The sequence below is a fragment of the Aquarana catesbeiana genome, linkage group LG09, assembly GCF_042186555.1.
Source record: "Aquarana catesbeiana isolate 2022-GZ linkage group LG09, ASM4218655v1, whole genome shotgun sequence".
Lineage (NCBI taxonomy): Eukaryota > Metazoa > Chordata > Amphibia > Anura > Ranidae > Aquarana > Aquarana catesbeiana.
The window spans coordinates 299,936,534-299,950,460 of record NC_133332.1 but is presented as its reverse complement, the minus strand read 5'-3'; the positions used below and the strand labels follow the sequence as shown (position 1 = coordinate 299,950,460).

Sequence of the window (13,927 nt, the reverse complement as noted above, 5' to 3'; positions counted from 1 at the left end):
CTGAGGCTTGCTGAGAGAAGGGTCTTACTGGGCTATCCCTACAGTTCTTGTGTTCAGTCTACATAAAGCAGCAGTCTAACCCATTGTTCTGAGTCCAGTAATGTGCTCCCAAAAAAGGATTTTATGGTAATCCAAAAATCCTTTGTAGCCAGGAGCTGGCTAATGCTGCTTGCATCGTCAGGAGACACTGTGCAGCATTGCTGCTGTGGAGCTGTTTTCTCCTAGTGCTTAGCTGGACTCTGTGTTGTCATATCCTAAATATAGAGTGACAGAGTTCTATGAGCAAAGCAAAGGGTCTTGAAGTCAAGAGTTGCATTTAGCTGGACTGTTTTGGAACTACAAACTACGAGTAACGGCCTGTGCTGGAGAGAGAGAGAGACCTTGCGTGCGGGCGCAGGAGCATCCATCGCCAGCTGCCTCTGTCTGACCAGTGCCGACCTGGAGGCCGCTCTTCGCATGTTCATGCCAGATTCAGCTGGGCTGAATCGCAGTGTGTCGCTGGACCCTTTGAGCAGGGCTCCACCAAGGCCTACCGCTGAGGCCCACGCCACTTCCATTACCAAGAGTAGTTGGGACTGGTGAGCGGGCACTTGCCCATTCTTTTACCACAGAGGCACTGCATGCAGACAACACTGTTTGTTCCTACGCATAATCCTGTAGGACCTGGTGCTACACTGACTCTTTGTGGAGCAGCAGCAGTGCTCCTCTTCCACAGGACACCAAATACCCACATTGCCAGTTAAGGTGTGACCAGGCTACTTCACCTTCTCCCAATAACCAGGATCTCTCAAGTACTCCATGTAAGAGCTAGCTGAAGACCAAAGGCTTCTTTCTTTTCTGAGAGACTACAAAATATCCCCCTCCCCAATAAGGGACTGATCAGTTAGTAACATAAGAACAAGTACCTACACCCAGGACTCTATTTACTGACTGAGCGGGTTTAAGCATTCAAGAGTTAATCGTTCTATTAATTTAAGGACATTGTTGTAGCTTGCTGATCCATTTGGCCTATGGCATTGAGGAACAGATGGGAGTGGTTTGACACAAGAGCAGTCACTCCTCTGCCCTTCTCCTGCCTGCTTACATAGGTTTCAGCTGAATAGAGTGTTGCTTGAAAAGTCTTTATATTCTACAATCAGTTATTGCTTCTGGGTCACTTTTTATAGCATTGCTTTTTTTTTTTGCTACCGTGAAATTTCCTTGGGGATGAATGCTTATAACCTTTCAGTAAACACCATTCAGCCCTTTCACTTAAATTGTGTGTGTGTCCTTAACTCTGATTATCACTAAAAATGTCTGAACCCAGGGTTTCAGAGGTGTTGGAGGACTTGCATGGTCGGGGCAACCAGTGGAGCACAGATTCAGCAAGGAGCCCTCATGGGGGTAGCGCCACACCTATTATTTATTTTATTTTTTTTTAACCACTTCAATACAGGGCTTTTATACACCCTTCCTTCCCAGACCAATTTTTAGCTTTCAGCGCTCTCACACTTTGAATGACGATTACTCAGTCATGCTACACTGTACCCAAACCAAATTTTTATCATTTTTTTATCACAAACATAGCTTTCTTTTGGTGGTATTTAATCACCGCTGGTTTTTTTATTTTTTGCAATATAAGCGAAAAAATTAGAAATTTTTGGAAAAAAACACTTTTTTTTAGTTTCTATTGTACAATTTTGCAAATAAGTAATTTTTCTTCATAAATTTGGGCCAAAATGTATACTGCTACATATCTTCAGTAAAAATAACCCAAATTAGTGTATTTTATTTGGTCTCTGTGAAAGTTAGAGTCTACAAGCTATGGTGCAAATCATTGAAAAATGATCACATCTGATCACACACCTGATGTACGGAAGGCCTATCTCATTTCTTGAGGCCCTAACAAGCCAGGAAAGTACAAATACCCCCCAAATTACCCCTTTTTGGAAAGCAGACATTCCAAGGTATTTAGTAAGAGGCATGGTGAGTTTTTAGAAGTTGTAATTTTTTCCCACAATTCTTGGAAATTTTTTTTTTTTTTTTGCACAAAATTGCCATAACAAGTTATTTCTCTCACACAGCACATGCATACTTGCAAAGACAACCCAAAATACATTCTGCTACTCCTCCTGAGTATAGTGATACCACATGTGTGAGACTTTTACACAGCCTGGCCACATACAGAGGTCTAACATCCAACTAGCACCGTCAGGCGTTTTACGAGCATAAATTGCACATCTCATTTGATGACAACCTATCACATTTTTGAAGGCCCTGGAGCACCAGGTCAATGGAAACGCCCACAAAATGACCCCATTTTGGAAAGCTAACACCCCAACATATAATCTATGAGGCAAAATTAGTCTTTTGAATGGTTCATTTTTTTCCCGAAGTTTTTGGAATATGTGGAAAAAAAATGAAAATACATTTTTTTTATACAAAGTTGTCCATTTATAAGATATTACAAACACATAGCATGTACATAGCAAAACTGACACCCCAAAATACATTCTGATACTCCTCCCGAGTAGGGATGAGCTTCGAGTTCGAGTCGAACATTGGCTGTTCGCAAGTTCGCCGAACAATTTGGGGTGTTCGCGACAAATTCGAATGCCACAGAACACCCTTTAAAAGTCTATGGGAGAAATCAAAGGCTTATATGCAAGTTATTGTCATAAAAAGTGTTTGGGGACCTGGGTCCTGCCCCAGGGGACATGGATCAATGCAAAAAAAAGTTTTAAAAAACGGCCGTTTTTTCAGGAGCAGTGATTTTAATAATGCTTAAAGTCAAACAATAAAAGTGTAATATCCCTTTAAATTTCGTAGCTGGGGGGTGTCTATAGTATGCCTGTAAAGGGGCGCATGTTTCCCGTGTTTGTCCCGTGTGACAGCAAAATGACATTTCAAAGGAAAAAAGTAATTTAAAACTACTCGCGGCTATTGCATTGCCAGTCCGACAATACACATAGAAGTTCATTGATAAAAACAGCATGGGAATTCCCCACAGGGGAACCCCGAACCAAAATTAGAAAAAAAAAATGATGTGGGGGTCCCCCTAAATTCCATACCAGGCCCTTCAGGTCTGGTATGGATATTAAGGGGAACCCCGGCCAAAATTAAAAAAAAAAAAAAGACGTGGGGGTCCCCCTAAATTCCATACCAGACCCTTCAGGTCTGGTATGGATTTTAAGGGGAACCCCGCGCCAAAATTAAAAAAAAAATAACGGCGTGGGGTCCCCCCAAAAGTCCATACCAGACCCTTATCCGAGCACGCAACCTAGCAGGCCGCAGGAAAAGAGGGGGGGACGAGAGAGCGCCCCCCCTCCTGAACCGTACCAGGCCACATGCCCTCAACATTGGGAGGGTGCTTTGGGGTAGCCCCCCAAAACACCTTGTCCCCACGTTGATGAGGACAAGGGCCTCATCCCCACAACCCTGGCCGGTGGTTGTGGGGGTCTGCGGGCGGGGGGCTTATCGGAATCTGGAAGCCCCCTTTAACAAGGGGACCCCCAGATCCCGCCCCCCCGTGTGAAATGGTAAGGGGGTACAAAAGTACCCTACCATTTCACTAAAAAACTGTCAAATTTTAAAAATTACAAGAGACGGTTTTTGACAATACCTTTATTTAAATGCTTCTTCTTTCTTCTATCTTCCTTCATCTTCTTCTTCTTCTTCTTCTGGTTCTTCTGGCTCTTCTGGTTCTTCCTCCGGCGTTCTCGTCCAGCATCTCCTCCGCGGCGTCTTCTATCTTCTTCTCCTCGGGCCGCTCCGCACCCATGGCATGGAGGGAGGCTCCCGCTCTTCTCTTCATCTTCTTCTCTTCTTCATCTTCTTCTTTTCTTCATTTTCTTCTCCGGGCCGCTCCGCATCCATGCTGGCATGGAGGGAGGCTCCCGCTGTGTGACGGCGGCGTTCCCCGTGACGTCACAGGGAAGTCCCGTCAAGTCACCGTGCGTCAGAGGGGGTGGGGTCACCGGGTGGCCCTGCCCCCATTATTTAAGAACCGTCAGAAGAGGAGACGCCGTCACACAGCGGGAGGGCCTGGTATGGAATTTAGGGGGACCCCCATGTCTTTTTTTTTTAATTTTGATTCGGGGTTCCCCTGTGGGGAATTCCCATGCCGTTTTTATCAATGAACTTCTATGTATATTGTCGGACCAGCAATGCAATAGCCGCGAGTAGTTTTAAATGACTTTTTTTCTGTTCTAAACATGGGAAACATGCGCCCCTTTACAGGCATACTATAGACACCCCCCATCTACGAAATTTAAAGGAATATTACACTTTTATTGTTTGACTTTAAGCATTATTAAAATCACTGCTCCTGAAAAAACGGCCGTTTTTAAAAGGTTTTTTTGCATTGATCCATGTCCCCTGGGGCAGGACCCAGGTCCCCAAACACTTTTTATGACAATAACTTGCATATAAGCCTTTAAAATTAGCACTTTTGATTATTCATGTTTGTGTCCCATAGACTTTAACGGTGTTCGCGTGTTCGAACGAACTTTTTTCCTGTTCACATGTTCTAGTGCAAACCGAACAGGGGGGTGTTCGGCTCATCCCTACTCCCGAGTATGGCGATACCACATGTGTGAGACTTTTACACAGCTTGGCCACATACAGAGGCCCAACATCCAAGTAGCACCGTCAGGCGTTCTACAAGCATAAATTACACATCTCATTTCTCAACCACCTATTACAGTTTTGAAGGCCCTGGAGCACCAGGACAATGGAAACGCCCACAAAATGACCCCATTTTGTAAAGCTAACACCCCAACGTATAAGTTATGAGGCATGAGTCTTTTGAATGGTTCATTTTTTTACAGAAGTTTTTGGAAAATGTGGAAAAAATGAAAACGCATTTTTTTTTTTTTTACACAAAGTTGTCCATTTATAGGATATGTCCAACACACAGCATGTACATAGCAAAAAGGATACCCCAAAATACATTCTGCTACTCCTCCTGAGTATGGCGATACCACATGTGTGAGACTTTTACATAACCTGGCCACATACAGAGGCCCAACATCCAAGTAGCACTGTCAGTTGTTCTAGGAGCATACATTACACACAGAAATTCCTGCCAACCTATCACATTGTTGAAGGCCCTTCATATTTCTAACACACAGCATGTACTGTACATACCAATAACAAACCAAAATACATTCTGCTGAGTAAAGGGTAAAGAAAAGATTACCTGCGGTTTTAGTAGTGCAGTGGCCCACAGAGAAGAGCATCGGTCCAGGCAGCAGGCAGGAACGTGGACAGCGACAGCAAAACAGGCAGCAGGCAGGAATAGTCAGTACAGGTAGAGATGTCAGCACAGCCAAAGCATTGGTCCAGATAGCAGGCATTGATGTGGCCAGCAGCAGCAAAACGATCAAAGGATCGTCCATGCAGCAGGCAGGAATACTGTCGATAGTTAGTGCAGGCAGAGGTATGGTCAGCACAGCCAGAGTATTTGTCCAGGGAGCAGGCAGTACCATCAAGCTTAGGGCATCATTCAGGAAAGAATGGGGACAGGGGTAGAGGCTTCTCCCACCCAAATCGCTTTGAAGCCTCCGGGCAACCAGACCCTGTTCGGGGAACACAGAAAACCAAAAACTGTTTTTCTGAACTCAGAACACTATTCTGGAGCCCCTCACATATGTGAGACCCCTGTGTAGCAGGGTGAAAGATCAATCCAAGGGGCAGGCAAAAACATGGTCAACAGGCCGAGGTCAGTGCAGGTAAAAGGCAGAAATAGACGGTAGGCAGAGGCATAGTCGATACAGTCCAGGGTCAGTTCACGTGAAAGGCAAAAACATGGCGGAAAAACAATGCAGACGGTAGGCTGAGGCATAGTCGAGAAACAGGCCAGGGTCATTTCACATGGAAGACAATGATATGGTTGGTTGAGGAAGGGAAATATTCAGGACAGAAATTGAAAACGGGGAAATGGCAGTATTAGAAATATGGGCTAATAGTTTTCCAGAGTGTGATATTGCTTGAAGCATTCTCCGATGCAAAGGCCAGGTTGGGAGGGACAGTCGGGACAATGGAAGCTGGTATCTCTCCTAATTCCTCTTTTTGTGCACCCCCGACATTTTTTTTGGCGGCGTCTTCCAGATCCTGTTGGTGGAATATGGTCTGGGAAATGGCGCTTATGTAGTCTGCTGACACAATCGGAGCGAATGCTTTCTGGGGGGGATACTTGTTGATATATAAGGGCAGTGACAATGTCTTCAATAAACTTTAGGAAGGTGTTGGGTGTTTCTATTGATTTTTGGTAGCTGATGAAATAATTTAAAAAGGCCAAATGAAAAAAGTAAATTGCGACTTTTTTGTACCAGAAGGGGAATTTTCTTGTTGAAAGATAGGGCTGCAACAATTGATCATTTAAATCCACCCCCCCATGTATTTATTGTACTCGTTGATAAAGGAAAGGCTTGCGAACGGTACCGCGTCTTCTGTGAAGTTCCACCGAGGTGTCATCGTGGATGGTGGACATGATGTACACATCTTTCCTATCCCTCCACTTCACAGCCAACACTTCCTCGTTCCTCAAGCTTGTCGATTCCCCCCCTTTGAATGGTTGTGGTGACAAGACGCTGTGGGAAGCCCTTTTGGTTTTTCCTTGTTGTACCACAGGCCAAAGTTTTTTTTAGATATAGGTGGTGGAGAAGGAGCAAACTAGTGTAATAGTTGTCCATGTAAATATGATACCCCTTTTGGAGGAGTGGGAATGCCAACTCCCAAACAATTTTTCCACTTATTCCCATGTACGAGGGACACTCAGGGGGCTGGAGCTGGGAATCTTTGCCTTTGTACACGCAGAATGGGTGCACATAACTGGTGGCGCTTTCACAAAGCTTGTTAAAGGGGTTGTAAAGGTAAAAGTTTTTTCACCTTAATGCATTCTATGCATTAAGGTGAAAAAACTTCTGACAGAACCGCCGCCCCCAGCACCCCCGTTTTACTTACCTGACGCCTCGAAAGTTAGCTTCGCGTTCCCGACATCTGTTCCTCCGCTCACCCTGGCCGCTGATTGGCTGCAGTGGATGGATTGAAAGCAGCGCAGCCATTGGCTCGCGCTGCTGTCAATCACATCCGATGACGCGGCGCGCCGGGGGGCGGGGCCGAGTGATACAGCGAGCGGCTATAGCCGCCGGCTGTATCACGGGAGCGCGCCCGCAAGCACTCACCACCGTGCGAGAGAGCTCGCATGAAGGTGGTAAATGCTTGCGGGGAGGAGCTGAGACAGCCGCCGAGGGACCCCAGAAGACCAGGTTCGGGGCCACTCTGTGCAGAACGAGCTGCACAGTGAAGGTAAGTATGACATGTTTGTTATTTTAAAAAAAAAAAAAAAACACCTTTACAACCCCTTTAAGCTTCAAGCCGTACCTCGCCCTCTTACTGGGGATATATTGCTTGATTCCCAGCCGGCCTGTGAAATGCACCAGGGATTCGTCCACAGATATATTTTTGTCAGGCACATAAATTTCGGCAAACTTCTTGGAAACAAAAATTAATTAGGGGGCGAACTTTATATAGTTTGTCAAAGTTTGGGTGATTTCGGGGGGGGGGGGGGGGGCACTGTGAGTTGTCACTGAAATGCAGGAAGCGCATTATAATTTCCTATCGGGACCTGGACATGGCCGATGAAAAAAAAATCGGCGTATGGTGGATGGGTTTTGTCGACCAATACTTATGCATTTAATTTTTTTTTTTTGTAAGCCCCATGTTAAGCGTTAGCCCTAAAAACAATTTAAGCTCCGCCACTGTTAGGGGTCTCCATTCAAAAGGGCGGGCATAGCTGAAGCTGGGGTTGGTTGCATTGTTGGGCAAAGAGATTGGTTTGGTCCACGATGCCTTGAATCAATTCGTCAGGGAAAAATAAATTTTAAAAATCCATTTGGGAAAAGCCTGCAGTGTTGACCTACACACCTGGCTGTGCTGTAAAAAGGGGGGGGATCGTGGCTGACCCTGTGGTAGAAGGCAGCCACAATGGGTTTGCCAAGGCATCTGGAAGCTGGATTTGGGCCCTAATTCTTTGGCATGCACTTGTACTGGGCCTTTCCTCCTGGGGTCTAGCAGCGCTTGTACTGGGCCCCTGCTCCTGGGGTCTACCGCCATTGGCACTGCTGGTAGCTGCCTGGTGTTCAGACCGTCGTCTTTTTGGACGGACTGCTTCCTCCTCTGATTCGGATCCTGATGTGCTCCCTTCGGGGGGCTCATATCCTGAACCAGAATCGGAATCAGAACTGAGCGGTGAGAGCTCCCCGTTGCTCTCATCGGACTGAGTATTTGATATGCCTCTTCTGGGGTGTACACCTTTCTGGACATAGTGGCTGACTGGCTGTATGTACTCTGGTGGCAGGTACTCTGGTGGCAGGTGGTGAGGTGACAGGTACTCTGGTGGCAGGTACTCTGGTGGCAGGTAGTGAGGTGGCGGGTACTCTGGTGAGGTGGCCGGTGGTGAGGTGGCTGGTACTCTGGTGGCAGGTGATGAGGTGGCGGGTACTCTGGTGGCAGGTACTCTGGTGGCAGGTGGTGAGGTGGCGGGTACTCCTGATGGACAGGTACTCTAGATGACAGGTACTCTTTATTTAGGGGGGCAATCTGGGCACAGTAGTATAGTATATGTATAGCACAATGTGTAACTCACTGTTAGCTGATCTCCTCCTCACACTGGATTGGTGTGTGAAGAGGAGAACCCAGCAACAGCAGTTACACGCACTGCTTTGTTTACATTAGTAACCGGCTGTGATTGGACACAGCCGGTCACATGGTAATGAGCCATTTCATTGGCTACACTGATCGGGGCTGAGCTGTATCCAAGGGAAAAGCGTCAGCCCCGATCACCGCTCTGCGCGCCACCGGAGGCACGCGCGGGCACCGTGCACGCCGCTTCCCAATGCCACTCTGCATAGTGACAGACTCCGCCTCTCCCGAAGCTCTGCCACCGCTCCAATACCCCCATCGGGGAACGGCTGTGTCCCAAGGGGCATGATGAATCCCCGATCGCCGATCTGCGGGCCCCCGGGGGCCCGCAGTAGCGGCGGAAAGCCGTGGCCGTCATTTGACGTCCACCCAGGATGGGAGATCCCATCTGTGGGTGTCATTTGACTATGGCTGGGTATTGAAGCGGTTAAAGGCAATTGTTAATGATGATGTCATTCAGATAATGTTTTCACCTACTTTTAATTCTGCATGAGAGAGTTCCGAAATTGGCTTCTGCGCTGCTATCACTGGGTAGTACGTGAGACTTAGCCCTGTTGGCAGGGTTATCGCAAAAGTTGCTAAAGTCCAGGTAGAGTTGCCACCTCATCCCTTTAAACCCGAACACATATTAATTACACAGGTTCTGTGGCTGATTAAGGTGGTAATTAAACTCACTTGGTGCCTTATCTGCATTAAATTAGCCTCAGAACCTGTGTAATTCATATGTGTTTGGGTTTAAAGGAGGTGGCAACCCTAAGTCCAGGCCGCATAAAAAATGAAAAGGTGAACTAAAACTGTACACCCTCCCACCCCCGAAGTCCCTGTTGTACTTACCTCTGTTGGTGATGGGCTGTCAGTGCCCACACAGCCAGTACAGCAATTCAGGAATTTGACATCCCCACTCCCCATCCCCAATCTTCTTTCTGCCGTGCTTCTAGTCGGTGCTGACCAATCAGAATCACTCTGATCTGTCCCGGAAGCGCTGCAGAAAGAAGAGCAAGAATTTCAAATCTCCAGACTGCTGCACTGGCTGCATGGGTACTGACAACTCATCACCCCTGGAGGTACAGTAAGTACAGTGGGGACTTAGGAGGTCGGGGTGGGTGTACGGTGTTAATTCAACTTTTCAGTTTTCTGAAAAGGTGAACCAACCCCTTAACCACTTCAGCCCCGGAAGGATTTACCCCATTCCTGACCAAGCCCTTTTTTGCGAAACGGCACTGCGTCGCTTTAACTGACAATTGTGCGGTCGTGCAACGTTGTACCCAAACAAAATTTAAATTCTTTTTTTCTCACAAATAGAGCTTTCTTTTGGTGGTATTGTATCACCTCTGCAGTTTTTATTTTTTGCGCTATAAACAAAAAAGCGACAATTTTGAAAAAAAAGCAATATTTTTTACTTTTTGCTATAATAAATATCCCCAAAAAATATATTAAAAAAATGTATTCCACAGTTTAGGCCAATATGTATTCTTCTAAATATTTTTGGTAAAATAAAATTGCAATAAGCATATATTGATTGGTTTGCGCAAAAGTTATCGCGTCTATAAAATAGGGGATAGATTTATGGCATTTTATTAATCATTTTTTTTTTATTACTAATGGCGGCGATCTGCGATTTTTATTGTGACTGTGACATTGCAGCGGACAGATCGGACACTTTTGACACTATTTTGGGACCATTGGCATTTATTCAGCGATCAGTGCTATAAAAATGCACCGATTACTGTGTAAATGTCACTGGCAGGAAAGGGGTTAAACACTAGGGGGCGATCAAGGGGTTAACTGTGTTCCCTCAGCATGTTCTAACTGTAGGGGGGTGGGCTCACTAGAACATGACAGAGATCACAGCTCCCAATCACTGGGAGCAGTAGATCCCTGTCATGTTGCTAGGCAGAACAGGGAAATGTCTTGTTTACATAGGCATCTCCCTGTTCTGCCTCTCCATGCCCCGATTGCGGGCCACCGGCGGATGATGCAGCAATGTACGGGTACGTTGTTTTGCGCACCTATGCCACATTACCGACGTATATCAGCGTGAGCCGATCGGCAAGTGCTTAAATTGTAATAAATAAAAGTACAAAAATATATATTTAAAAGTGCCCCTGCACACACCCAAACACGTAGTGCGGGCCGCGCGTGTACGTAAACATAAATTGCCCTACACATTTGAAGTGTCAGCGCAACCATCTGAGTGAGGGCAATAATTCTAGGGACATAATTCACAGTTGACTCTAAACTGATAACCTGCAAAGGCGTTCACCATGCTTTTTTGTGATTTAACAGGTGCGTCTAATTTTAAGGCTTAACAATGTTTGGTATCTATGTTCCCCACGCAACCCCATCTTGTATATTTTACATAAAATTAGATCTAATACTGTGTTCATTTGCAATAAAATTCAAGTGTATTTCTGCTGAAAATATGCATTTGACAAACAGCTGTACAAATATCGTGTAACATAAAAAAAAATACAATGGCTGCTATTTTATTTGTTTGTGGGTTTTAAAGTAATTCCTAGCAAAAAGATTTTAACATGTGTGCAAAAAATAAAAGAAACTACCCCCGCAGACAAGCGGTTAAAGAACATATTATTTTGATTGAATATAGTCGATTAGATGACTCATTCCACTATTAATCCACCATGTTTTTATCCCCAGGTGGCTTTTGGCACAGCAGCCTGATTGACAAGAATTTGATTGACTTCTACGTCCCTTTTCTACCGCTGGAGTTCAAACACGTAAAGGCGTGCGTCATGGCGGAGCTAAGACATCGCAAGTTAATACCTGATGAACAGCTGGCATCCCGTGTAGCCAGTGAGATGACTTATTTCCCCAAGGATACTCGAATGTTCTCTGAAAAAGGCTGTAAAACTGTCACAGCAAAACTGAACCTTCATCTCTAGTCACTGCTGTCTGGTTTAGCCAGCTGCTGGTCAGGAAGTCACAATCATCTTTGCTTTATCTTTGTGTACAAGATTTGGGTATTTCATGAATGTTTGCAAATTTAACCATTCTTCTCAGGTACAGCACTGCCTCTTGGTCTTAATATGGAGGTAAAAGTATTAATTTTCCTCACAGTCCCCTTCTTTCCTAGTGTATTCAGCCTATTCTAGGTAAACTTCAAAATTTTAAAGCTGCATATTCATGGGTTTGCATAAACCTAATCGTGACTGGTTCTCTTATAGTATTGACATTGTGCAGATCTAAATAAATTAAAATGTATTTGCAATGCATATATATCACAATATTATATCAAACTACTGCTGCCTTCGACACAGTTGACCACCTGCTCCTCCTCAGCAAACTACACTCCCTTGGCCTCTGTGATTCTGCTTTATCCTGGTTCTCCTCCTACCTATCTCAGTGCACTTTCAGTGTCACTTACAACTCCATCTCCTCTGCTCCTCTTCCTCTCTCTGTTGGGATACCCCAAGGCTCCGTCCTTGGGCCCCTCCTATTCTCGCTCTATACCTCTTCCCAATACCACCTCTACGCCGATGACACCCAAATCTATCTCTCCCCTCCTCAACTCATCCCCTCGATCTCCTCATGGATCTCAAACTTACTGAATGACATATCGATATGGATGTCACACCACTTTCTCAAACTCAAAATGCCAGGATACTGGGTGTAATCCTTGACCTCTCCTTCAGCCCCCACAACCAATCACTGGCTAAATCCTGCTGCCTTAACCTCCGCAACATCTCCAGAATTCGACCCTTCCTGACTAATGATACCACAAAGCAACTTATTCAATCCTTGATTATTTTTTGCCTTGACTACTGCATCTCTCTCCTTAATGGCCTACCCTTACGCAGGCTATCCCCACTTCAGTCTATTATGAATGTTGCTGCTAGACTAATACACCTCACTAATCGATCTGTGACTGCTGCCCCTCTCTGCCAATCCCTTCACTGGCTTCTCCTACCCCACTGCATAAAATCCAAAATGCTAACCACAACATACAAGGCCATCCACAACATCACCCCCAGCTACATCACCAACCTCATCTGCAGTTATTGCCCAAATCGTCCCCTCTGCTCCTCCCAGGACTTCCTGCCCTTTAGCTCCTTTGTTACCTCCTCTCATGCTCGTCTTCAGGACTTCTCCAGAGCCTCTCCCATCTTCTGGAATTCCCTGCCCCGGTATATCCGCCCCTAACCTGTTCACCTTTAGGAGATCCCTGAAAACTCACTTATTCAGGGAAGCCTACCCCACACCCACCTAACAACTGTCCCCGAGCCACCCCCATCAAATCATTCCCTGCATCTATTACCTTTTGTACAACCACCACCCCTCCCTTTAGAATGTAAACTCTACGAGCAGGCCCCCCCTGTCCCTTCTGTATTGAACTGTACTGTAATTGTGCTGTCCCCCCTCTACATTGTAAAGCACTGCATAAACTGTTGGCGCTATATAAATTGTGAATAATAATAATAATAATTATGTGTCACCACAAATTGAAAAAATGCGCCTGATAACGTTATATTTGACAAAACTAGTAGGGTAGAGATGGAACACGCGCAACTACGCATATGCAATCCTGCCATGGCCATCTTGGATTCTGGAATACGAGTTGTTTTTATGATATGAAGTGCCTGGTTATCATATATTGTAAATGCATTTACTACATAAAATTAGTGTTTTAATCGGGATTACACCATAGAGATTGTGTTTTTTTTTCTTTTCAACTGAGTATATATGCACATCTATTACAACGCAGCAATACCACCTTTGACATTTTAACCACTGAAGGATCGCCCACCGCATATATACTGCAGCAGGGTGGCCCTATTGCGCTAAACCATGCATCTGTACGTCGTTTCGTGCACAAGGTACTGTGGCCGCAAGCACCACTGCACAGCAGGGGAGCCAATTCGTGGGTCTGCCGGCCACCCATGATTGCTCCTCAGAGAGGCAGAACAGGGATCTGCCAATGTAAACAAAGCAAATCCTCATTCTGACAGGAGAGTACAGTGCGATTGTCTGTTCCTAGTGATTAACAGCTATTTCTCTGTACTCCCAGTCAGTACATTTCCCCCACAGTTAGAAACACCTCCCTAGGACACCCTTAACCCCTTGATCGCCCCCTGGTGTTAACCCCTTCCCTGCCAGTGTCATTTATACAGTGATCATTTTTTTTTTTTTGTTTTTTTTTAGCACTGTAATATTGTCACTGGTCCCAAAAAAAAGTGTCAAAAGTCAGCGCGAATAGAGGAAAAGCCGAAAAACAACACTTCCT

The 13,927-nt window shown here is 45.5% G+C and overlaps 1 protein-coding gene across 1 annotated transcript in view; it reads left to right on the top strand.

Moving 5' to 3' along the window:
• LOC141108669 (torsin-1A-like) overlaps nt 1-13,340 on the top strand; it is a 132,579-nt gene extending 119,239 nt beyond the window's left edge. Inside the window, exon 5 of the mRNA XM_073600498.1 lies at nt 11,344-13,340. Within this exon, the coding sequence (XP_073456599.1) occupies nt 11,344-11,588 (245 nt within the window). The 3' untranslated portion in view covers nt 11,589-13,340. The remainder of the gene's footprint in view (nt 1-11,343) is intronic.
• The last annotated feature ends 587 nt before the right edge of the window (nt 13,341-13,927 follow it).